General features: G+C 36.2%; 2 protein-coding genes across 2 annotated transcripts in view; both read left to right on the forward strand.

The window, feature by feature from the left end:
• The window catches only part of LOC106055629 (uncharacterized), a 116,155-nt gene that overhangs the window by 24,618 nt on the left and 64,016 nt on the right, over positions 1 to 27,521 (forward strand). The gene's annotated exons all lie outside the window — the stretch shown is intronic.
• LOC129923053 (uncharacterized) lies at positions 1,928 to 24,523 on the forward strand. Its single transcript, XM_056011939.1, has 7 exons — positions 1,928 to 2,065; positions 3,735 to 3,801; positions 7,342 to 7,455; positions 7,994 to 8,107; positions 14,034 to 14,147; positions 20,050 to 20,175; positions 24,189 to 24,523. The coding sequence occupies exons 1-7, from the start codon at positions 2,063 to 2,065 to the stop codon at positions 24,350 to 24,352; spliced, it is 702 nt and encodes a 233-aa protein (XP_055867914.1). The 5' UTR covers positions 1,928 to 2,062; the 3' UTR covers positions 24,353 to 24,523.

A 27,521-nucleotide genomic window follows, 5' to 3' on the forward strand; every position in this document is an offset into this window, starting at 1 on the left:
TTCTGTGGAATACGGTTCGATGCAAGTTGAGAAGAGATGAATTGCAACGAAGTGAAGAGATGAATTGCAACGAAGTATAGCTAACTGTAAACTGACAGATATTGTACAGTCTTGTATGCTACATGTTACAGTGACGAATTGTTAGAGTTAATAGTCATTAAAGTTATATGAAACTGAAAGTTTAGTCGTCAAGTTCTTTACAGTGTTTTTATTTGTGTGCCTACTAGTACATCCAGCCAGAAGATTCAGAAATACGTAACAGTATCGTTGACCCCACAGAGAAAACTCTAGTTTGACCGTTATAATTTTTCAAAATATAAAAAGAAACACATTGAAATGTGTCTAGGCAGCTAGAAAATATTTATCTTGAAAAAACGATACATCTAGTGACATGCTGCACGAGTTCTTTTGTTTACATAAGCTGTGTTTTAAATAAACTTGTATCTAAGTTTTCTTTCAGACCTGGTCACATCTGGTCTCTAATTGTGCTATGAATGAAATTGTTAAGTTGGATCCTCCTATCTAATTTAGCACCACAGGTGTCTGCACAATTCGTTGTTTGACGTTCCAAAAGAACGGTAATTCAAAGGTTTCCATTTGACAATATACCCAGCTAGTTAACTCCGACTCCACTTATACACTTTGCCCTATGCCTCGTGACAAATAAAATCTTGCCAACGAAGTGGCTAGGGGTTAATATTTTCTCTTTATTTCTTGCTATCGGCCTCATTTCTAATGTCTTGGGTTGGGAGGTACTCGTATTTAGGATGTGATATATAGACATGTGCTTGAACCCCTACCAGACAGAACAAATGTTCAGACAGGCCGGCGAATGGAAGCTTTCGTTGGCTTAGAGCAGTGGTTCCCAAACTGTGTTCCGCGGAACCCTAGTGTTCCGCGAGGCCTGACTTGCTGTTCCACGAACTATTAAAAAAGATTTATAAGCAGGCCAACACTTGAATCTAGATTCTGAAAAAAAATTGAAACAAAGATACAGAGATCTTCAAATATTTGCGTAAAAAGTTGTGAATTCAATCTGAGATTTTTCTAATGTATAAGTAACTTTCGAATTGTGTTACAAAATTTATTCTTCAATCCAAAATACAAAATACAAAAAATTTAGAGTAACATCTAATTGGTCTTCTTAATCTCTCCTTCGCTTCTGATTTGTTTGTTCATAACTTTGAATTATAGTTCTGTAACAAACAAATTTACAAACAAGAGTATTGAACAAAATTAATAACATATTAATATTAATGATTTTTTTTTTCGAAGACATTTTTCTTTGGCGGCGTTAATCTAAATCTTTGGAGTATCCTTTCTTTTTAAGGAACAAATCTGTTGTATTTGGAATGTATTTAGGGCCTATAAATTCACATTATAATTTTTTAAACTAAAAAATTCTTTAATTTGCACACGTAAAAACAGTCGAATATCCAAAGAGCGGTGAACCATCGTTCTGTTGACCTCTTATCCTGACTAAAAAAAAAGACTACTACAAGAAGCTCGCTTAACATGAAGATAATACTACAATAAATACGCCTAATAAAGATATATTTACATTATTTGTATCGACCCCATGTTACTTTATTTTACTACATTTGACCTGCCTTTTTTTTAATAGGACGAATAATGAGCTGTAGATGTCAAGAGAATACGTTTATGGCAGAGAAGAATGTAAGAAAACGCGGGGAGGGGAGGGCGGGGGGGGGGCTTACAGCGCTCCCCAAAACCCCTCAATTGACAAGAGAAGGCCCACCAACATGACTTTGAGAAACACTCCTTTAGTTGCACATGACCACTTTTTGTTATTCTCTTGATATATATATATATATATATGTGTGTGTGTGTGTGTGCTTTGATACATAGGGATAGGGTTTACTGGTCGTTAGGATAAGCGTTTTGAAAAAAAAAAATCTCCCCCCCCCAAAGATCTGGATCCGCTAGTGTGTATAACCCTTGTTAACAAACACTGTTAGTGAACATTTTTACCAATTGTGTGATCTAGTAGGAGGCAGGTGCAGAGCTCTTCAAATTGATATTGAATATACAGCTTTACACCATGGTAAGTTAAAGAGATAGAAGGATGGATGGATAAAGATATATATATATATAGATAGATAGATAGATAGATAGATAGATAGATAGATAGACAGACAGACAGACAGACAGACAGACAGACAGACAGACAGACAGATAGATAGATAGATAGATAGATAGATAGATAGATAGATAGATAGATAGATAGATAGATAGATAGATAGATAGATAGATAGATAGATAGATAGATAGATAGATAATGATAGAGATTTATTATTTTCTAAAATAAAGATTTTGTATAAGTACATCCATCCATCGATTCCTCCCAGAGGCGCAACTTCAGTTCTTGAAATAAAGAAAAAAGCACAAACGTTTGATGGACTGTCCACGTAAAATTGCTATAAAAAGGTTTCAATTCAATTTTCTCTATACTTGAAATGACTGAAGATGTCAATTCTACTGACTGCAATGGCTTTAAGCAGGGTGGAAGTGACACAATAGAATTAGCCCATGGAGGGGAGGGATCTAGCCTGATTGAACGGAACTTTCACAACTCTCTTGAGCTTTTTGTCTCCAAACCCAAACAATAAGTTGTTGTAAATTTGCTTCTGTTGTTATATGTTTGCTTCTAATGTTATAGGTTTGCTTCTAATGTTATAGGTTTGCTTCTGTTGTTATAGCTTTGATTCTGTTGTTATAGCTTTGCTTCTGTTGTTATAGGTTTGCTTCTAATGTTATAGGTTTGCTTCTGTTGTTATAGCTTTGATTCTGTTGTTATAGCTTTGCTTCTGTTCTTATAGGTTTGCTTCTGTTGTTATAGGTTTGCTTCTGTTGTTATAGGTTTGCTTCTAATGTTATAGGTTTGCTTCTGTTGTTATAGCTTTGATTCTGTTGTTATAGCTTTGCTTCTGTTGTTATAGGTTTGCTTCTGTTGTTATAGGTTTGCTTCTGTTGTTATAGGTTTGATTCTGTAGTTGTAGGTATGCTTCTGTTGATATAGGTTTGATTCTGTAGTTGTAGGTATGCTTCTGTTGTTGTCTCCATCAGTCGTGGAAACGACTATAGTTCATTTCGTTTAACACTTTTTATGTGATAGTGTAACCCTATTCTCGAGAGACATTCCGGTCCACATATACAGCGGGCTAAGAATATGTACAAAATTTCAGCTTGATCCGAGATTGGGCGTCGGAGAAATAACGTGAACAAACCTTTGGCCAGACACACAGAGTAATTGGTAAACATATTTCTAATCGCTCAGATTTATTATTGTTATTGTAGATCTTTTACAAATTTAATTACATGACTGATCCAAATTAATTATACTTCGTATAAGCTTTTCTTTTTTTTTTAAATATGTTTAACGTACTATTAGTTACAATCCCAACTTGGCGGCGATCTCAACAATAAAAGTTGTCATTATTATTACAAAACATGTGGTGGACCGGATTGAAACCTTTCCGCCGGGCCGAACTTAGTCCATCATTGTAATACACCGTCCATGCCCGCATTCATCACAACATGTTTCTATAGTGTAGTATATGCCCATGTATGCCTATGTATACCCTTAAAACAATGCAAGCGTCTCTGGTGAAAGCGTCCAAGAAGTCAGAGATCATATAGCAATAAAGTATCGGAACAATGATTACACTTAATAGAAATGAAAAAAATATATTACTTTTCATCCTGCATGACAGACTCTGGTTGTCCTCGTGTCCTTGTGTGCAGTGTTGACTCTGTCTTACGCGAATCCTCTTAACCCTCGTAAGTTGATTCTTTTGTTACAAAAGCTTATATCAATTCTGTCTGTCTGTCTGTCTGGTAAAAAGTTTGTGCACGTTATTTCTCCCACACATTTTTTAAAAATTAAACAATTAGAAAAATAACTATTGGTAATTAATTCTTTTGTTTGGTATCTCGAACAAGGGAAAAAAATTGTACTAGACTGAAGTGGTGGTATAAGCTGAATTAGTTCAGTTTATATGTCGCCTCTCTAAATTGAAACAAACAATATTTGACTATACAATTGTATCTAGTTATGAGCTCCTCACTGGCAAAATGTCGGCCCGAGGTGGCGTGAGCCACGAGTTCGAATTCAGGTCATTCTCCCACTCCCTTTTTTTGTAAATGCTTTTAAAATTCAATTACTTTTTTTTTTCTCCCCCCCCCCCTTTTCCATTTTCCCAACTGGTCCAGATATGTGATCTGTAGCGGCCTTAGGGGGTGGCAAGTGGGACTAACGCCCCAGGGCCTGCGATCGTAGATTTCCTTGTCACATTCAGCTTCGCAAACCAGTTCAGTTCACATTAACTAGGACTTGTTACTCAAGTATTTGGAAGCCTTCCCGGCATCTATATGATACATATTGGCATGCAATATTTTAATAAGACATTTTTGGTTTCAAATACAGTTCAGTTTCGGTCAATTCATTTTTTAACAGTTCACCTTGGCATCAATAAAAACAAGTAGCCGGAAGCGACCAATTAACATCGATAATTTTGTAAATAAGTATGACATCCAATCGGATTTGAATAGGCAAACGCATAGTGATCAAGTTTGTAACATAATGCAACTTTTGAAATATTGATTTTTTAAGGAAAATTAATAAAGAAATGTAGTGTTTTCTTGACTTTCGAGGGTAATACGTTCCGAGACCGCCAGCAAAATTTAAATTTCCGCGGTAATTAATTTCATATTAGTACACTATTTTTGGATACGAACAATATCACAAGACATCCCCTAACACATTAATCACCTAAACAACTATTTTTCATTCTCATAATAACCTTTACATGTCATCATCATCATCATCATCATCAAACACCATTTGAGTGAGGGCTTGAGAGGCTCAAATCTTCTCTTGCAAAATCCCTGGACAGAAACCCTGCTGCCTTGCGTAGTGAATAAATGTCGCCATACAGGTCGAGAATTTTTGGTTTCCCAGACCTGTAGAGACGGAGATCAGCAAGTCTGGGGCAGTCAAAAGGAGTAAGAGACACGGTTTCCTCTTCTTCAGCGGGGGCACCGTGAATCGAAATTTGGCCATAGCCGTGAGAAATATGAGCCAACAGGACAATGACCTGTCCTGCACTGTGCTATAAAGCTTGCTCAGGCCTGGACAGCCTCCACCACGGGGAAGTGCGGTCAGGGCGCCTCATGCGCTCCCAGACTCCACGGGCTTTTTGGGACTTGTCCCAGCACTCAAACCACTTTTCCATTTCTGTTTTTTGAATTATAGCCAGAGCATGATGAAAACTTACAGCCTGTTCAGTGGATGGTCTCTGCATCGAAACTGCAAACACTACCACATGGTCCAAAGATATTGACTGAGTGACCTTTACATGTCAACTGTATCTGACGTCACAACCTGTGACTGGGCAACGAGCAATTGGTCTACACAGGTTGCGAAGTCACAGGCCAGTGTTGAGGCCACTACTAACGATTGATCTCGATCGAACCAGTTAATATGCTTAAACGGTTATTTCAGCCAATCAGCATGTAGAAAGTCTGGCGATGACGTATTCATTTTTTTCGAAATACGCTACTGTGCATATACATCGGATGGCTTTGGGAAAAACCGTGCTCAAAACAAACAAAAAAAAAACAGAAAAAAAAACAACAAACAAACAAAAACGAAAAAAACAACTCATTTATTTATTTTGAATACCCGTAGTATAACTAACCCTTCCGCGAAAGTCGCATCTGCGAACGTCAAGGGACAACTGGAGCGTCCTATGTGATAGTTCTTCAAGAGCCTCCATTAGGCTTCGGCATTCGGAGCACACATTGGGAGAGAAGAGACATCACATTAGTAGTGCAAAGCGACAAGCCAGGAAAGCTCCGTGACTGAATCCGTCAGTGACCGTCTAAGCAACTTTTTGGTTATTGCAAGTGTTTTGGTTCTCCTTCGTAATTAATAGTTACATTCCGAGTCCAGCTTAGCAGAAATTATTTTTATCTAGTTTGTTGATTTTTCATGCAAAATGTTTCTGAATTATTAGTTACCGTTTATGGACATTAAAAGCGAAATCTTTCTTGCAGAACAAATACAAAACCGTATATATAGTTCGTCCATCGTGGTTCGATGATGACCACTTTGTCATCCAGGGGGCTGTGGGCTTTGCACTGGGGTTTTATGCCTCCTCATGTGGCTGGTGAGACCTATGTGAGCCCGGAATGTTTGGCCGCACACTGGGCAGGTTATTCCAGCTGGGGCTAGTGTCGTTTGTCTTGCTTTTCTTTTGTGGCGTTTTTCTTCTGCCAGCGTTGTTCTTTTTTCCTCAGCAACCTGTGCGCCAGTTTTCACAGCGCGACGCCATGATGCTCTGTCATGTGCCTCTGTCTCCCAGGTGCCAGGGTCTATGCTGAACGCCTTCAGAGAAGCTTTGAGGGTGTCCCTGAAGCGCTTTCTTTGCCCACCTTGCGAGTGCTTTCCTTTACTTAATTGGCCATACAAGAGTCGTTTAGGGATGCGGTGGTCTTTCATTCTGTAGACGTGACCTGCCCATCGCAGCTGGGACTGCATCAGGATTGTGTGGATGCTTTGCAGACACGCTCTTCGAAGTACTTCTGTATCTGGTATTTTGTCTTGCCATTTGACATATAGTATTTTTCTCAGACATGTCATGTGGAAGTGGTTTAGTTTCTTTGCATGTTTACTGTACACTGTCCATGTTTCTGAGGCATAGAGCAATGTAGGGAGGATGACGGCTCTATATACCCCTAGCTTGGTGTTTGTGGTGAAAGGTAAATAGTACAGTGACTACGTAAGACGTACGATACTATATTTAGTAGTAAAAATAAGGCCTACCGCGTTAAAGGCAGACAAGCCCGTTAGCGTGATGTACGATACATATAGGCTCAGGCCGGTTCAGGGCCCCACATAGGACACTCGCCCAGGGCACCGCGATCTGCTAAGGATGGCTCTGTAATGTGATAGGATCATAGCGTATTGAAATAGCGCTAAGCAAAAACAAATGGTAAAAATATTATTAATCGCACAGATTTATTGTTGTTGGCCTATCTATTACAAATTTAATCACATGACTGATAATTGGTACAACTACACTTAATATAAGCTTTATTTTTTTTTTTTTTTTTTTTTTTTTAAGTATTTTGTTAAATAATATCATATAGTAGGGGGGCCGCTAAAAATCTCTATTCTGCATGATCTTTCATTTAGAAATGTAACCAAGAAGCTAACTTAGACCACCGCCTGTTTTGTTATATTTAATTATTTTTTTTAGTTTGCCTTAATTTTTAGAGTTTTTGATACAAAAAAGGTCTAACTTAAAAATATTTCAGGTTCTTGTGTCATTGATGGAAAGACTTTCAAGAACGGAGAAATTATTCCGTTTCTAGGTTCTAAGTGTGACACGTATAATTGTGTAGATGGACATCCAAGCCTTTTGAAGGAAGGTAAGAAATCACCTTCACCTATATCTATACAGTTGAATCGTTGGGGCACCATACAAGATTTTTTGACTGCCTTTCTCCAATTCTTCCTGTCTTGCCATGGATAATTCTCTGTCTTTTTCATTAAATACAATCTCTTTCAATGCCAGCCTGTCCATTCTTTTATCTTGTTTCTCATCGCTTTCTCTGCCTGTCGCTTCTTTTTTTTTCCAGGTTCTGTGACTTCGCTAAAAAAATTTTAATCAATTGACTTTTTTAGACTATAAAACCTTCTATTTTTATAAGTGATGAATACTCAATGGCTAATATGTCTGACTTCCAGAGAGAAGGAGTTTAAATTTAGACTTTAAACAATTTTTTTTTTTAAAGCATCAAGGGTAAGTTACGGCCTTCCCCACTTGTCCACAAAGGTGATTGATTCATAAATGCACTGACCACTCCATATACATGAACATTGCACTATATTCGATGAACATTATTATAATTATGTCCAATCGTTTATGTCTTCAACTTTTTGTTACCTATTCCTTTGTTTCTTAAGGTTGTAACTGGCAAGGGGAATGTATTCCAGTCAAAGGGACATTAGTTAAAAACTGTAAGACCTATACTTGTTCTAAATCTACGAAAGGCTTCACCATCTCATTACTGAAAATAGGTAGGTGATTGATTTCCAATGGTAAATAATGCTGTAGGTTAAGGGTTAATTTAACTGCCACATATTTGACCGCACTTGACTATAGCAAGAGAATTCCGACATTCCCTTTCTGATGAATGATGTATAAGATGGTTGGAAGAGCTGGCCACGCTCCACTAAACTGTTAAACCGTTGTTCTTTTTTTTTTTTTTTATCGGAGCTAATTTCAAAGCAAACAATGAAGGGACATATTTGGCAGCGCTGGATTTACCTAGAGGCAACATAAGCTATAGCATCCTAAATATTATTTTGAAGATTAGGCCATAAGACCAGTGACTTCTGCTGTACTGGCAAGTTAGTCCAGTGGTACCTCGTTGTCCCAAAATTATACTACCTTGGCTATTAGTTATAACCTCTCGATAAACAATTGACTGAGACATATACATAATAATAATAATAATCAAGTTTCAGTTACAACTAATATTGAGCTTATTTAGAAACAAATAAAAAGGTCATAAATGAATGCGGAAATAAAGGCTAACAAAAGAAAAGAATATTGAAAAAAAAAGTAGAAAGGTTCAGGTCAAAATAATCAAAGGACCGCCATCTCTGAGGCACCCTACTGTCTGGTCTCAATAACAAAACGATGGCTTAAAAAATATAGTATGAAAAAGATAGGTCATAACAATGACAGTCATCCTTCAGATACAATACTGTCTCGTCTCAAAACAAAAGTTTGTCTTTTAAATAGGCCTACTATTCGACCCTAATCTGGTCTTTACAGTTACAAAAAAAAACACTCACATATGTGAGAGGATAAGAGACTAAGTAGACATATAATATTTACAGATACAAACTGATTAATAACAAATAAATATAGTCTACATAGCTCGTCATTGAAAAACACGTTACCATAACAGTGGCACACTCTCCGTGTGTAACACAATCAGAGCACAACATGAGAATTATATTCATATTACATAGATACAGTTCAAAATAATGTATACTTACTGGTCAGCTCAATGACTCAAGGGAAAGTGGCAATTGAATACAGTCAACAGAGCCTTAAATAGTGTATTAAAGGGGACTAACTCTTCTTGACAAACAAAAGTAACTACCCTTATTAACCTCTCTTGTCACACAAATGTTGTTATGTTGATTACTAGAAGCCACATATCTCAAATAGCTTAGAGCCTTGTAAAGTCTAAATCTGGCCATGACCCTTGGGTCCGTAACATAGACAGGTTTGGACACTTTTAGTACGAATATCAGACGACTATAACCACAAGCTAACAACAGTCACAATCCTACATTTCCCCAGACAGAAAGAAATTTTATTTTAATCCTGATTATCAGCGATCACTTCAACCCAAAGCGCGAGGTCCTACTATTTGTCTGCGTGAACATTGCATGCTGTCACGTATCATCATTGATGTCTGATGTAAGATGTCAAGATCTATGAAGATGTTATGATAGATGTCACGTTGGAGATTATCTTGATCTGTATCACACCATCAATGATCATGTTTGCCGAGGATCTTAAAATCTTCTTTTAACAAGATGATCGTATAGAAGTAGCTAGGCCTAGTTGATAATACGATCATTCAGAATGTTGCCAGTTGATAAGAGGATTATCTAGATCTAGGAATTACTATTTGACAATACAATCTAAGTATTTTATTGTATTCAATGGAGAAACTTCTCTTCGTCTAAAACAATTACTTTAATTCAGAACTTGAAAAAGCTATTCACAATAATTACAATGGTTAAATGTACTTGAATAGAATAACTGATCTACACAATAATATAACTGAGTTCTAATACAAAATTGATGTTATCAATAACACGTTCCAAAACAAGACTGACGTCAAACTAGCCTCTTCCCGGGATTCATAGCATAATCACGTGATCAACAACATTACTCTGCAAGACCAACCAATAAATGCAGCTCAACATACAACAATTAACATTTCGAAACCAATCCCTTTCATTTTGAAACTGAAATGAAATGCATGCCTGGTTTTTCCCGAGCCAGCTCAAGTCCCGTCGACAAGCTAAATATAGACTATTGCCAAATATGGATACAGTGTACGTGACATATTACCCCCCGCTTTCTTAAGTATTTGTATGGTAATAGAAATGCGTATAATACATGAAAAATTATTATGACATTATAACTTATTTGGTTAGTACTAATGTGAAAATGTGTACATATACAAAAATATTACATATGAAAAATAAAAAATAGTTGAGATGCTACAAGATGATTGTAGTTACACAGTAAGTAGTATTATGTAATCACATTTTTTATCATGGTTCATAAAAATATGTATAATGTCTTTAAACATTAACAAGTTATTGTTCACTTGATGTCACATTCGAAATAAAATAAGACTATAATAAAATATGATAAAAATGAGTATCTTTTCTTCGAAGGTACTTTATATCTGTAATAATAAAATATCTGTGAAGAGAAAATGAAATGATGAAACTTAAGTAATTATTATATACATCTGGACAGTGTGTCAGCAAATACATTCAAGTGACCTGGTATTGTCTTGACATCAAACTGGTAGTCCATGAGTTGTAGACTCCAACGTGTTAATCGTCCGTTTGCCATCTTTTTTGAATTCAGAAATGCTAGTGGTGCATGGTCTGTAAGTAGTGTGAAGTGTGCACCCAATAAATATTTGGTGAATTTGGAAATGGCCCAGACAATGGCCAGACATTCACGTTCAATGGTGGTGTATCTAGTTTCGGCTGGTGAGAGTTTTCTGCTGGTAAAAAATACAGGATGTAAAGTTCCTTGGTAATCCTGCATTAAACATGCTCCTATGGCTGATGAAGATGCGTCGGTAGCGAGATGAAAAGGCTTTTCTCGGTTCGAAAGTTTGAGTATACTGTCTCTGGAAAAAGTTGCTTTGATTGTAGTTCCGTAGACCATGGAATCTTAATAGGTTGACCTTTCTTTGTGAAGTTGGTCAATGTTGATGTGAGTGCTGTGTAATTAGGACTAAATGTTCTGTAAAAATTACACAGTCCCAGGAGGCTTCTAACTTGCTTCTTAGTTGTGGGAACCTTGATGTCTAAAATGCGTTTGATGATATCTTCTTGTGGTCTAAGTGAGTTGTAGCTAACTCTATGACCAAGGAAAGATACTTCAGTCATGGCTAATTCAACTTTGCTGGATTTTATCGTGAAGCCGTATTGTTGTATTATGTTGAATACTTCATGTAATCCTTTCATGTGTTCATTCCATGTTTTATGGAATATGCAAATGTCATCTATGTAAGATACTGTGTCTTTTCTTTGGTTCAGTATTCTATGTATAGCTCTGTTAAAAGTGCTGCTGGCGTTGACCAATTCGAATGGCATGTAGTTGAACTGGAATACTCCGAAAGCTGTTGTGAAGGCTGTAAATAGTTTTGATTCTTCCTTCAAAGGAATTTGGTAATAACCTCTAGATAAATCTAGTTTGGTAAAGAATCTTGCCTCTGAAAATTGTGTCATAAGATCTTCAGGGTTAGGCATGGGATATGAGTCGAGGCGAGTTATTTTGTTTAATTGTCTGAAGTCGACACACATTCTTGGAGTTGATGCTTGTTTACGTTTGACAAGTACAATTGGTGCAGCATTTGGTGAATTAGAATGTTCTATGATGCCTTGTTTTAAAAGTTGGTTAATTTCTTGTTGAAGAAAATCTCTGTAGTGTATTGGTAAAGGATAAGGTCTTGATTTTGAAGGCTTGGAATCTGTAAGTATGATTTCATGTTCAACAATAGAAGTTTTTGCTGGATTATCTGTAAATATTTCTGAATGTTCTTTGAGAATGTTTGTCAATTCTTGTCTTCTCTGAGGTGATAATTTATCAATTTTGATATCATGCCAAAATTCAGTTTGCTTTGGTGGTGTATCTGGCATTATGAAATCATTGCAATCATCCATATCATTTTCTTCTTCTTCAGGTATGACTGCTAAACATGACATAACTCTTTCTGTCTGTTCTGTACTTGTATCATCATCTGTTTCAGTATTGTACTTTTGTAGCATGTTGATATGGTATATTTTCTTCTTGTTATGAATGTCAATTTCATAGTCAACATCTGTGATTTTTCTGAGTACTGAGAATGGACCTTGCCATTTGATAAATAGCTTGTTGTTCTTGTCTGGTAACAATAAACATACTTTGTCTCCTGGTTCAAACTGTCTAAGTTTTCTAGTTTTGTTGACTCTAGCTTGAGTATTTCTGTTTGCTTTAGCTGTGGCTTCTTTAGCTTGCTCACATGCTGATATGACAAAAGTTTCTGATATTTGAGGCTTGCTGACGTGCTGTCTCTATCTCTGATGAGTTTGAATCTAGGTGTATTGTGGATTCTTTTATATTTCAATTGTTACATTGTCTATCTTGTTTGTCGTATAAATTGTCTCTGTATGATGCAGCACTGACTGGTAGTGTTCTTGGATTCTCGTATAAGACTTGAGATATAGAGTCTTTGTTGCCAATGGTTAAGGATGGACATGTGGGATATGGGGATGGACTTGTGATAGGTAAGGATGGGCATTCAGTGAGTAGGGATGTCCATGTTGGCTTGCTCATCAACTTTGTTTCTTGATTTGATTGTATTGTATTGCCTTTGCGACATTTCATTCGGAAAACATGGCAAGAGCTGACATACTTCTTTACATCTTTGGTGATGCTTGGCCAATAGAATTCTTGAAGGATTCTTTTCTTCATTCTGGTGACACCCATATGACCTGCGTGTGGAAGATTATGTCCTGTTGCCAATATTTCTCTTCTGTATCTTTGAGGTACAAGGACTTGTTGTATTGTTTCGTTTTTATTGTGACTGTTCTTCATAAGAATACCATTCTGAAAATATGATTCATCTGTGAATTTTGATTGTTTGTTTGCTTGCGCCTTCTTATAAAGTCTTTGCAATGACGAATTGATCTTCTGTTCATGTTTGAATTTATCATGTTGGAATTGTAGCAGTACATCGTCTTTTTCAGGTAATGTTCTGATTACTGGTTCTATCTCATTTTGAATAGTTTGTACTTGAGTCTTAGGTATTGATTCATTTTGGCTTGCTCGTTCGGATGAAAAATGTTCTTTTGGTTTGGTCATTGATCTGGTTACTACTGCATAACATTCTTGATTTCGTTCAATGTTATTCGCCCATTCTAAAAGTTCTTGTGGGGTGCAGTCTCTGACTCCTTCAATGTTGCCTATGATTAAGTCAACTGGTAAGTCGCGGACAACCAAGGCTTCGGTTGGACCGGTAAAGAATGGCGTCTTAATGTGTATTATGGCTTCTGGTAGACTGCTGACAGTGCCATTGAATGCTTTGACTTGAACTGATTTGCCTGTTAGTTGGTTTGACTTGACAAAACATTTCTTGATTAATATAGATGTGCTTCCGGTGTCACGTAGCACCTGTACTTTTTGATTTCCTACCACACCTGGATAGAATTTAAGACCATTTGTTTTCGCTATGACAGTCATGGTTGAATGTTCATCTCTATCATTTCGGTTGGAAAAATTCTTCTTTTATGGCGGCACCGTGTATCGTAGTTCTCCTTCCACCGTCCAAAGTACGCATTGTGTAGACGATTAGTCATTCGCTAAAAATTTTTAATCAATTGACTTTTTTAGACTATAAAACCTTCTATTTTTATAAGTGATGAATACTCAATGGCTAATATGTCTGAGTTCCATCACGGAGGCCAGAGAGAAGGAGTTTAAATTTAGACTTTAAACAAAATTTTTTTTTAAAGCATCAAGGGTAAGTTACGGCCTTCCCCACTTGTCCACAAAGGTGATTGATTCATAAATGCACTGACCACTCCATATACATGAACATTGCACTAGATTCGATGAACATTATTATAATTATGTCCAATCGTTTATGTCTTCAACCTTTTGTTACCTATTCCTTTGTTTCTTAAGGTTGTAACTGGCAAGGGGAATGTATTCCAGTCAAAGGGACATTAGTTAAAAACTGTAAGACCTATACTTGTTCTAAAACTAGGGAAGGTCGCAGCATCTCATTACTGGAAATAGGTAGGTGATTGATTTCCAATGGTAAATAATGCTGTAGGTTAAGGGTTAATTTAACTGCCACATATTTGACCGCACTTGACTATAGCAAGAGAATTCCGACATTCCCTTTCTGATGAATGATGTATAAGATGGTTGGAAGAGCTGGCCACGCTCCACTAAACTGTTAAACCGTTGTTCTTTTTTTTTTTTCAAATCGGAGCTAAATTCAAAGCAAACAATGAAGGGACAAATTTGGCAGCGCTGGATTTACCTAGAGGCAACATAAGCTATAGCATCCTAAATATTATTTTGAAGATTAGGCCATAAGACCAGTGACTTCTGCTGTACTGGCAAGTTAGTCCAGTGGTACCTCGTTGTCCCAAAATTATACTACCTTGGCTATTAGTTATAACCTCTCGATAAACAATTGACTGAGACATATACATAATAATAATAATAATCAAGTTTCAGTTACAACTAATATTGAGCTTATTTAGAAACAAATAAAAAGGTCATAAATGAATGCGGAAATAAAGGCTAACAAAAGAAAAGAATATTGAAAAAAAAAGTAGAAAGGTTCAGGTCAAAATAATCAAAGGACCGCCATCTCTGAGGCACCCTACTGTCTGGTCTCAATAACAAAACGATGGCTTAAAAAATATAGTATGAAAAAGATAGGTCATAACAATGACAGTCATCCTTCAGATACAATACTGTCTCGTCTCAAAACAAAAGTTTGTCTTTTAAATAGGCCTACTATTCGACCCTAATCTGGTCTTTACAGTTACAAAAAAAAACACTCACATATGTGAGAGGATAAGAGACTAAGTAGACATTTAATATTTACAGAAACAAACTGATTAATAACAAATAAATATAGTCTACATAGCTCGTCATTGAAAAACACGTTACCATAACAGTGGCACACTCTCCATGTGTAACACAATCAGAGCACAACATGAGAATTATATTCATATTACATAAATACAGTTCAAAATGACTCAAGGGAAAGTGGCAATGGAATACAGTCAACAGAGCCTTAAATAGTGTATTAAAGGGGACTAACTCTTCTTGACAAACAAAAGTAACTACCCTTATTAACCTCTCTTGTCACACAAATGTTGTTATGTTGATTACTAGAAGACACATATCTCAAATAGCTTAGAGCCTTGTAAAGTCTAAATCTGGCCATGGCCCTTGGGTCCGTAACATAGACAGGTTTGGACACTTTTAGTACGAATATCAGACGACTATAACCACAAGCCAACAACAGTCACAATCCTACATTTCCCCAGACAGAAAGAAATTTTATTTTAATCCTGATTATCAGCGATCACTTCAACCCAAAGCGCGAGGTCCTACTATTTGTCTGCGTGAACATTGCATGCTGTCACGTATCATCAATGATGTCTGATGTAAGATGTCAAGATCTATGAAGATGTTATGATAGATGTCACGTTGGAGATTATCTTGATCTGTATCACACCATCAATGATCATGTTTGCCGAGGATCTTAAAATCTTCTTTTAACAAGATGATCGTATAGAAGTAGCTAGGCCTAGTTGATAATACGATCATTCAGAATGTTGCCAGTTGATAAGAGGATTATCTAGATCTAGGAATTACTATTTGACAATACAATCTAAGTATTTTATTGTATTCAATGGAGAAACTTCTCTTCGTCTAAAACAATTACTTTAATTCAGAACTTGAAAAAGCTATTCACAATAATTACAATGGTTAAATGTACTTGAATAGAATAACTGATCTACACAATAATATAACTGAGTTCTAATACAAAATTGATGTTATCAATAACACGTTCCAAAACAAGACTGACGTCAAACTAGCCTCTTCCCGGGCTTCATAGCATAATCACGTGATCAACAACTTTACTCTGCAAGACCAACCAATAAATGCAGCTCAACATACAACAATTAACATTTCGAAACCAATCCCTTTCATTTTGAAACATAAATGAAATGCATGCCTGGTTTTTCCCGAGCCAGCTCAAGTCCCGTCGACAAGCTAAATATAGACTATTGCCATACAGTGTACGTGACACATGCTTTCTTATATATATATATATATATATATATATATATATATATATATATATATATATATATATATATATATATATATATATATATATTATATATATATATATATACATGGGCGTAGCAGCGCTCCGTGCACTATTTCTGGTATTGAAAGCCAACAAAATGCATATTCTGAGGTATCTACAGTGCATTATCTTGGTATTAAAAAGTTTTATTTCAAAAACCTAATGTGCTATTTTTACTGACTTAGACCCTCTCGCGCCGTTCGGCGCATTTTCCAGCAACCTGTTTCTGCAACTTATTATGCGTAATTCATTCTGTCGGAGAACATGTCCCGCAAAACCTCATGCGACGCTCTGTCACAACCTTGTTAAGGGTTCGACTCCCAGTTCGGCATATGATTTCTTTGATTTAGACCCGATCTCTATAACTGAATCCTAAAATCTGTCTTTGTTGAGCCACATTTATTGTCTTTAAATTACAGCAGATGACTATTCACACTTTATTAATGGAGCCCAGCCACTGGTAGAAATTTGTAACCTCTCTTGATTACGATCTTGGAATTACATGCCTGTATTTCGCTTTAGATTTTATATCGAAAAGGAAAGTTTTATCGTCAAAATCATCTTTTGAGCTGTTTTAAACTAAAAAAATCTCTGGAGTTTTTTTTTATTTTTTTATTTTTATTTCAAAGCCCTTCATTAGCTTAGCTACGCTCAAATAATTTTAGTGTGTAATTTGCTTTTTTTATATTGAAGAGGTATTTTTTAGCATCAAAACCCTCTGAAGTGGGATTTAAACTCCAACCCCCCTAAGGCTACGCTCATAGCATTTTAAGTGCGTAATTTGCTTTTTTTTTTAAATATTGAAGAGGTATTTTTCAGCTTCAAACCCTGCGGGCGGGGGTTTTAAACTCAAAATCCCTTTGGCTACACTCATAGATTTTATAGTGTGTAATTTGCTTTTTTTTATATTGAAGAGGTACTTTTTAGCTTCAAACCCCAACTGGAGGTGGGGGGTAAACCCCAAGCCCCCCCTGGCTACGCCCATGTATATATATACAAAAGCCAAAATAAATATATATTGTTGTAAACATAGACATAGATATATTATATCTAGACTGGAAACCGGAAACAAATTCTTATCCGCGATTGATCGATTCACAGACCTATATATATATATATATATATATATATATATATATATATATATATATATATATATTATAAAGTAGAATGTGAGGGGTATGTATGTATGTATGTATGTATGTATGTATGTATGTATGTATGTATGTTACTTATAGACATCAAAACCGCTTGACCAATCTTGATAAAACTAGGCAGGAATGTTCCTTGGGTACCAACTTAGACCTTAGTGAATGTATTGTAGCCCTAAAACAAATGTAAGACCCTCAAAAAAAAATAAAGTTGTCCGACTCTATTACAGCTATAGTATTTTATGGATCTAGGCCATGTCTACAATGTTGACATGAGAAAAGATAGAAAGGATTTAGACCTAGATCTAATTTTAAGAAATACACTTTGCGCAGATAGTTTTTTACTTTGACACATGAAAAGACAAAAGAAGATCCATTGATTTCATTATATAATAAAATTAACCTTCAATTTTGTGTTTCAAAAGCATTTTTTACATTAATTAGTTCCTTATATCTGTGATTACAGATTTCCTGACGAACATTCCTTCATTAGACAATTCCGTAATGAATCGCGTACTAAAAATTAATTCGTTTAATTGTTTACTTTATAATCCCATCCCTAGATCTAAAACTCTAATTCAACTCTAAGATGATAAAACTTCTCTTCGAACAGATAGTTTTATACTTTAACACATAAACATATTAATTAAAGTCCATTCATTTCATATTTTGATCAATTAAACATTCAAATTTGGTTTTCTAAAGCTACATTCGTTTACGAAAGCTGCGAAGCCGAGTTGAGATAGGCCTAGATCTATATTCATTCATGAATCGCGTACTAAACATTATTTCGTTTAATTGTTCACTTTATAATCCCATTCATTTAACAAAGCTATCGCTCTTTTCGTTTTTAATAGATAAGAATGTATCGACTTCCTTCGGGTAAACCCATTTTCTCAAAACTAATTTTATTTTCGTAGCGAAACAGAAATAACGTGAAAGGATCATTAGCTACCTTTAACATACATCTAAATCCAATCCACTAGATTATCCAAAAGCATTTTTTACATAAATTAGTTCCTGATATCTACAGATTTCCTGGCGAACATTCTTTCATTAGACATTACCAAATGGTTACACATTAACACATCTCTCTTCTGAGGTCTGAGTCTATTCCTAGGCCTAGGTCTAAAACTCTTACTGAACTCTAAGATGATAAAACTTCTTTTCGCAAACATAGTTTTATGCTTTAACACATAAACATACTAATTATTGTCCATTCATTTGATATTTTAATCAAATTAACATTCAAATTTGTTTTTCTAAAGCATTTCTAATACATTCGTTCGCTGTTCGCTAAAGCTGCGTAGCCGTGTTGAGATAGGCCTATATTCATTCATGAAAAAAAGTTCACGCATGCGCAGCACAGAACTCTAAATTAGTGTAGATTTAGATCTACGTCTACCTCAAGATCTACTTTATACTTTATACACATGAACATACAAAATTTAGTATATTCATCTCAAATTTTAATCAAATATATGTAGGCCTTCAAGCAAATGTTTTAATTTGAAAAAAAAAATGGATTTAATTAAGCCTATTAGCTATTTTGATTTGATAGCTTCATTCACACTATTTTTACATTGACACATTCGCTTTACTTATTACATTATTATTTCGTTTAATTGTTTACAAAACACTCTCAGTGACTATATCAACAGTAATGCGCAAATAAAGACCCGCGGGTCGCGGGTAACATATGTCTAGTATATATATATATATATATATATATATATAATATTATAATATAGATTTTTATGTACGTAACTCTTTTTCAAGCTGTAAGGGAAGTAGCCCCAATCAATCTTTTCTGTCTTAGAAAAGTAATGATATTTAGTTTTCAAAGTTTAGAAATAATGCAAAATCATTTCTCGGATTTTCTTTAGAATGGGCTATTAATCACAGAACTATATATTCACGGAAATATATGAAACAAAGCCATTTCCTGTTAGTTTCCATTGAGATAATGTTTCAAAAATCCTAGATCGAAATTGGTCATGTGTGTTGATTTTTATTATCTTATGTAAATTTAAATAGATTGATTACCTAGATCTTTCTAGATTATGTATCTAAAAATTGCACAATAATAATTATGAGACAAGAGAACTCTTATTTGTGATGTTCAATCACTATATCTAGATCTAAAAATTAAATTATATATTACATAGGTTAGGGTTTAAAAAAAACACTTTACTACTTATAACTACTTTACAAAACAACGCCTTGTTTCAACTTTTGAAAAAAATTCACATTTTTTGTAAAGAACAGCGTATCAAGTTATTAGGAAGAGTCTGTTGCTGGAAACCGAGGAGCCGTCTTTTTGTGCTGCCTGAAGACTGTAATAGGGACCTGGAGCGAAGCAGGGAAGGCTGTCGTTGGTCTGTATTCAAGATTTGGTAGAGAAAGGAGTTGTAGAATTAGGAACAAGACTTTTTAGGAATGTAGAAGGCTGTTATGTGTTTTTCCTTTTGAATAAACACACGTATTTATTTACTGTAGAACTTCGTTGAGTTGCCTGCCTAGATTTACAACAATATCAACATCTAACGTAAAGCATAACATCAACAATTCCATGTGTCATTGAATCAATGAGAGATTTATTCGTTTATGTCTTAAATTAAAAAAAAACTGTTTGTTTCTTTAGGTTGTGACTTTAAAAACAAATGCACTCCAGTCAAAGGGACATTAGTTGAGGACTGTATCACCTATACTTGTTTTCTGTATGAGAACCGTGATGAAAGAATAGCCAATATGTCCTCCACTAAAATAAGTAGGTATTAAATTTCAATTTACAAGTAATTACTTAGACTTAGGTCCTCCCGCGCCGTTCGGTGCATTGGGCGGCAAGCTGTCTCCATAAAGATCTGTCACTGGCAATGTCTGAAGCCTCCTCCCACCTGGTGTCCACTGTTCTGAGGTCCTCCATGAAGATGTGTCGCCAAGTAATATGAGGATGTCCCTGTTTGCTTTCCTCATTTTGGATTCCATGTTATCGCAACTCTTGGTGTGCGTAATTTCTTTTGACGTAGAACATGTCCCGCAAACCTCATGCGACGCTCAGTCACAACCTCACTAAGTGTTCGACTCCCAGTTCGGCATAGGATTTCCTTGTTTGAGACCCGATCTGTGTAACTGACTCCCAAAATCCGTCTCAGCCATCTCTGTTGAGCCACATTTAGTCTTTTCTCAATTTTGACAGATGACTTCCATGTCTCACATGCATACGTAGCCGTTGGAATGACGATCATGTTACTAGACAAGTAATTATATTAGGTTAAAGGTTAAATTTAGATGTGACATATTTGACTGCACTTGACTATAAATGCTTCCTTCCTACTCTGCCATCTTTAATAACCTTGAAATTTAGGGGAATTCCTTTCAGCTGAATGCTATGAATAGGGCTGCAGAGATTTGGGATGGTCTACTAAACCATTTTATTTTTTGTTCTTAGTGAGGTTTCTTGTTGCTGTGGTCGGTCTATAGTTCTTTTCCTCATCTCCCCACCCCATATTCCTTTTTAAATGGGATTTAATATACGAGAAAACAAGTAAAGGTCATAGCTGTGCTAATATTCAACCTTATCATCCAACTCCACTTGAGTGAGGGCTTGAGAAGTTCAAATCCTCTCTTACAAAAGCCCTGGACAGATGCCCTGCTGTTGTGAGTAGTGCAAGAATGTCACCTCACAGAGGTAAAGAGCTTGTGATTTCCTAGACCTATCGAGTCTGGGGCAGTCGAAATTAATATGAAACACTGTATCAACTTCCACTCCGAAGTGGGGTGGGGCATCGTAAGTTAAGGCTTAACCAAAGCAGCGCGGTCGGGGCGCCTCCGTGGGCATGTTGAAACTTATCTCAGCACTGAAACCACTATTCCATTTTTTCTTTTTTTTTTAAATTGTTTGGAACAAGGGTTATAATTAAGATAATATTACATGCAAGGGCTATAATTGTGATAATATTACAAGCAAGGGCTATAATTGTGATAATATTTTTTTTTACAAGCCAGGGCAATTTTCTTTTTTTTTTAAACATTGCTTTTGAAGAAGCAGAAAACCTTCTTCCAGATTCCTCATTCACCGCCCCCATTCCCAGCCTCAAACTGGTATACAAAAGTGATTGGAGCATAGCGCAGTCAGCAAAATTAATAATATTTCATATTTCACAAATGTATTACTGTTAGTCTAGATCAGTGGTTCCCAAACTTTTTTGTCTCGTAGACCCCTTGCCATGTTTTCTGATTTTCGGTAGACCCCCTACTCAACTTGCAAATTTTTTGCAAATTCATCAACATTATTTTTAAACAAATTTCTAACTGTAGTGAGCTGAGGAGTGAACATGTAATTTAAAACTACACAACTACGGATATTATGTTTCATATACGAATCTGTTTTTCTATGAATTAGTCTTTCTAACATTGATATTAATTAATTAATTAATGAATATGTCATAAGTATCATTGTAAAAGGTTTCGCAAAGAGCAGTTGCTCGTGTATTTATTGATCTTTCACGTTTGGCTCAAATATTAAATCTGCGGAACTGTTTTCATTAACAGGAGAGGGGCAAAGGCGAGTAACTGGAGCCTAAACCAGCTCTCGTGAGTCAACCTTAGGAAATATAAGGAGACGGTGACCATTACCGCCATGTATCCCTGGGCCGTCCCCTCTTCTTCTTTCCTTGTGGGTTCCAGGCTAGGGCTTGCCATGTTATGTTGGATGCCGGCTGGCGAAGGGTGTGACCTATCCATCTCCAGCGTCTCTGAAGGATATCTACTTCAATGGGCTGCTGCTTTGTTCTTGCCACAGTTCCTCATTCGAGATCTTGTCTGGCCATCGGATTATAAGAATCTTCCTCAGGCAGCTATTGATGAATACCTGGATTTTTTTCATGGTGGTGATGGTGGTTCTCCGGGTCTATGCTCCATAAAGTAGTATTGGCTTAACAATGGTGTTACATAGCCTAATCTTGGTGGTCGTGCTTTTTTCCCTAGATCCCCAGGTGTTCTTCAGCTGATGGAAGACTGCTCGAGCTTTACCATGGCACCGCGATTTGGAAACAGATGCCAAGCAGATGGGCAAGACGTGGAGACAGTTGGAGAGTCTCGCCCAGAACCGAGATGCCTGGAGGAAGCTGGTTGGTGGCCTATGCCCAGAAAGGACCACAGACATAGATGAGATGAGATAAGATAAGATGGTGACCATTAGACAGTTTGTAGCACACAGCACTACACCATGTCAGACCAAACTGTATTTCTATCTTTTGCAAAGATTTACATAAGAAGCTTTTAATTTTATAACTCATGCCACCGAAGCGACCTTAAACTGTATTGTCGATTAAAGAAATTCTTTTAATAGTAACAGATGTATGTTTTTGTAAAACGGCTGGTAAAATCAATGTTTGACCTTTGCTGTTTTCCGTATGTTGCTATAAGTAAAGAAATCTTGAAAGACGCTCACAAACCAAAATCTTCTCTATATTATGTCGAACAGAGATTTTGTGGGTCTATTCTGAACTTTGAGTAATCGAAAGTTGTTCAAATCTTAATTTTTGTCAGGGTGGCATTGTCTCAGATGATCCTCCATCGTAACTGGTCTCATATCGTCATAAAAGAGTCACTTAGGCAACTGTGTGTTTGACAAGGAAGGAATGAATCCCAATTTAAAATAATTAATGATGTACTGTCAACATTTCTTTTTTTTCCTCTAAATATTGGTTTCATGTAGACAAAATTAAGCTATTTAAATAAGTTGAACTTGAATACAACAATGTTTCGTTTCAATAGCAGGATAAATATTGAAAGGATTAACTCGGGTAAAAATCATATATTAGTGTATGAAATAAAATCATATATTAGTGTATGAATGACATTAATGGAATGTGAAAATTAAGTAACGACCTGCTTAAATGAAATCTATTACCCTAGACCCCCGTGGACATCTCATAGACCCCCAATTTATTTTATTTTTTTACTTTCGTAGACCCCTTGGAGGTCTTCGTAGACCCCTGGGGGTCTATATAGACCACTTTGGGAATCACTGGTCTAGAGCTAAAAGGTAATAAAAATCCCCTTTCAGACCTACTGATTTATAGGGCAGAAACAGAAAACTTTAACATCATTTAACCTATAGATCGAAAGGTCTAAAAGGTGAACATTCTGCCCTCTAGATCGCAATGTCCGAAAGAGGAACTCTACTACTACTTGTAGCATTTGTTCCACTAGTCCAGACACACAAACAAACGCAGTAAACGTTACTACCATACCTCAACCCCAGCCTTGACTTTGGTTTCCATGCAGACATACTGAGCTAGATTACACTTTACAAGAGCTAGATTAATCTTTACAAGAACTATATTGCACTTTACAAGAACTAGATTGCACTTTACAAGAACTAGATTAATCTTTACAAGAACTAGATTAATCTTTACAAGAACTAGATTGCATTTTACAAGAACTAGATTGAACTTTACAAGAACTAGATTAATCTTTACAAGAACTAGATTCCACTTTACAAGAACTAGATTGCACTTTACAAGAACTAGATTGCACTTTACAAGAACTAGATTGCACTTTACAAGAACTAGGTTGCACTTTACAAGAGCTAGATTACACTTTACAAGAACTAAATTACTATTTACAAGGCCTAGATTATACTTTACAAGAGAATTTTTTTTGTAATTGTATCGTTCACTCGTTGAATTTATTTCATCTATTAGATGTGTACATCATCAACCTGCTTTTTCATCTATTAGATGTGTACATCATCAACCTTTTTTTTTTCTGCAGTGTGTGAAGACAAAGATGGCATTTGTCGTAATCCAGGAACTAAATTTAAATTAGTTGTAAACGATAAAATTTCTGACAATTGCACATGTGAAATTAAAGAGAACTCGATTGATTACAAGTGTAATGGGGACACCTGCCTAAGACGGGAAAAGCCTTCTGTTTAAGTACAAGATCATTAAAGCTTTGTCTCATTCTGGATAAGTGTTTGGGTTTTGCTTTACATTCCTAGTTCACATTAAAGAAATATTATACACTGACATAGATTCATAGCAGAAAGCAACTTGCAGCAGATAGGCTCAGACAGAAGCAAATTGAGAGCTCTCTAGACTGTCGCGGGGACACACATTAGAGAACCAAAAAAAGGAAACCTTGCCGAAGACGGGCGCAGACGATTAAAACAAAACTTAAATAGACCCCCCCCCCCTCAGGGGCGCAAAAGCAAAGTAAGCGGGTCATAATTTAATTTGCGAGGTCACTCATCCTTAATCTTCGGAATCTTGTATTGCAATAATTAAACAATCTGTACCTAAAATACGTTTCAGTGGAGCACATCATTTATATGAACAAAGAGATATTATCTAAAGACAATAACACTAAGATGTCCTAATGTCCTATATGCGTGTTTGTTATTAAATCAATGGAAAGGTTCTGTCTGTGAGCATCTTAATGTTTGTGTACGGTTTATTTTTTGGAGTGGCGAATCTCGAATGTTTAGCCACGAGGAATTATGTACATTTTATGTTTATTACTCTGATTTCTGCAGTTTTATTTTTAGCTTATATTTTTTTTTCTTTTTCGGCTTCTCATTGTCATGTTTATAGGGCAGATCATGTTGAAAAAGTTGTCGAGATCAGTGGCGTAGCAAGGTGCTCGTGGGCCCGGGTTCAAGTTTATGATGGTGCCCCCCACCCACTAGAAGGGTAAATGAAAAAAAAAATCCAGTCACCATGTATGCATCAGCAGGTTATTAAAAAAAAAGTAATTCCTTTGGTGATAATGCTTTATATAACACAATGACTGCAAAGTAAAATTATATAAGTATTTGATATCTTTTGTTTATATTTTTAAAGTGCCCGTTTTGGCCCTATTGGTCTTGGGCCCGGGTTCATTGAACCCCTTCGCGCCATGGATGCTACGCCACTGGTTGAGATAATAAGATGAGTTTTTAGATCGGCCAGCTCTCAAAACATTTTGTCTTTTAATTGGCTGTTGTGCGACAAGTTTGGGGCGCTAGATATGTATGCAACATTCCCTGGAAACACCCTACATGGGCATGTTGCGTGTATTTATGTTTATCTATCTTTTCTTTTTGTCTTGATGTCCTGCGATGACATGTTTTCCCTCAATATGGGAACCAGACTTCCACATGAATGGCCAAAGTCAGACTGTTGGCTGGACCAGTGCGAGATAGCAGAATGTTGTTGAGTTTGGCCACTTATAAGTCATTTAAGAATATTTGGCGGATCGGGTACGGTAAACGGCGTTTATTTTTAGCTATCCAATAGTGTTAACTTTAAATAAGTTATTAAGTTCTATTGAACATGAATGTGTCGTGCGCATTTAGGCATCGCCAATTTGGTTTTGCACCGTTTTTTACATTATGTGTTGACGTAATTTCATTCTCACTTCCTGCTTGTCACTGTATGCTGTGTGGACCTTCTTGGGGATACACTGCTCTTGATCCCCTCTCTCTCTCTGGTAATTTTATAGATGAACATAAATCTGAGAGGGTTATTCTCGTGTCTGCTCGGTTCGATTCGACATTACTCTTTCAATATTCCTTTAGTAGAGCGATGAGTGGGAGAGAGAGAGAGAGAGAGAGAGAGAACAAAATGTATGAATACCTACGCTCAAAGAGTAAACCGAAATCTATCAACCAGTTTAAGAAACATCTCATTGGGGTTTAAGTTGCAGTGTAAACAAGGGAAAATCTTGCAGACATTTACAAGGCCCTGAAAATATACGAGAGAATTCTCGTTACATGTATTTCTGAAGACCTGTCATCAAAATGTGGTAAGGAATAAATGGGAACTCCAGACATCCCTCAGTACTGTATATACAGGCGCTCGTGTAAGTGTACAGACATAATTAGGCCCCCCTACCATCAAAGATTGCCGCAGTGTTCCTTTTATCGATAGAGGTCGTACTTTTGGAGTTCACTTTTTCTCAATTTAGTTGTACTCCTAGGACAGCCCTGCTGTAGAGAATAGATACGTAATTGAAGACTATTTCGTTCATGCCCTTTGTCTCTCAAATCAGATTCTTTAGATACGGTAAAAAAAATTCTAACACAGAAAATTTGTGTCAAATAAAGTCAATTTGTACGATTGTAAACTGGAATAGAGATGCTATACACGGATACTGGGCAAAACATACTAAGAACGCATCACAAATGAGGATATTCGAAACCGGATCACAATCGCAATTGATGACATGCTGACCATTGTCAAAATAAAGCAAACTAAAACTTTACGGTCATATCACAAGGTCCTCAGAGCTCGTAAAGACCTTGCATCTGAAAAGAGTTGGCTCACCAGGAAAAAAGGAGAAAGGGAGAGGAAGCGACGAGAAGAGACCATTAAAGAATCGACGGACCTGTCATTAAAAGGAGATTCTGTTCAAGAAAAACAAGGCAGAGGAATGGAGAAAGACGTTCGACAGATCATTTGTGGTACTCCAAAGGTTTCGACAGACTGAGTGAAAAGTGAAGGTAATATTGAAGATAACATTTATGTAACAACTGCTATCAAAAATTGGGGATGGGGAGGAGGTGCCACCTTTGTTGTGAGTTGGTTTTATCATTTACAGTTTACAGTAAAAGCAAATTATTGCAAGGGATGACCATTCAAAATTATATCTTATCTATTACAAATGGTACTTCAAAATAGAAGATAACTACATCCTACGCATTTCATAAGTCAATCTAGCAATGCATATAACTTTGCTAAGTCTTTGGTTTCCATGCCTAATTCAGGCAACCTATTTCACTCTTAAATGCCACTAGGAAGAAGGAGAACTTGTACGAATTTGTTCTAGCGTATGGAATAAAAGATGTACCTCCATCTTTGTGTCTTTCTGAGTATTTCATTAGGTTTAGCTTTTCTATTTGTAAATTATTAAATTTTGTTTTTGTATTTGAAGGTTATGGTTCAGTGTTTTATGTATTATATCTACTTTACTTTTTATTCTTCTGTCCTGAAGTGTCTCTAAGTTTAGTGATTTTACTTATGGTACTCCTCTAATCAATTTGGAATACTCGTGTGTTATAAATCTAACTGCTCTATTTTGTATCTGTTCCAGTTTCTTTATGTTTTCATGAGTTAAGGGATCCCA

Source organism: Biomphalaria glabrata, chromosome 15 (assembly GCF_947242115.1).
Source record: "Biomphalaria glabrata chromosome 15, xgBioGlab47.1, whole genome shotgun sequence".
Taxonomy (NCBI): Eukaryota; Metazoa; Mollusca; class Gastropoda; family Planorbidae; genus Biomphalaria; species Biomphalaria glabrata.

What these genes read in the sequence shown, in the direction of transcription:
- LOC129923053 (XM_056011939.1), top strand. An exon ending in CATCTCATTACTGAAAATAG is followed by an intron (nt 8,108 to 14,033) that starts GTAGGTGATTGA and finishes TTGTTTCTTAAG; the next exon opens with GTTGTAACTGGCAAGGGGAA. An exon ending in TATGTCCTCCACTAAAATAA is followed by an intron (nt 20,176 to 24,188) that starts GTAGGTATTAAA and finishes TTTTTTCTGCAG; the next exon opens with TGTGTGAAGACAAAGATGGC.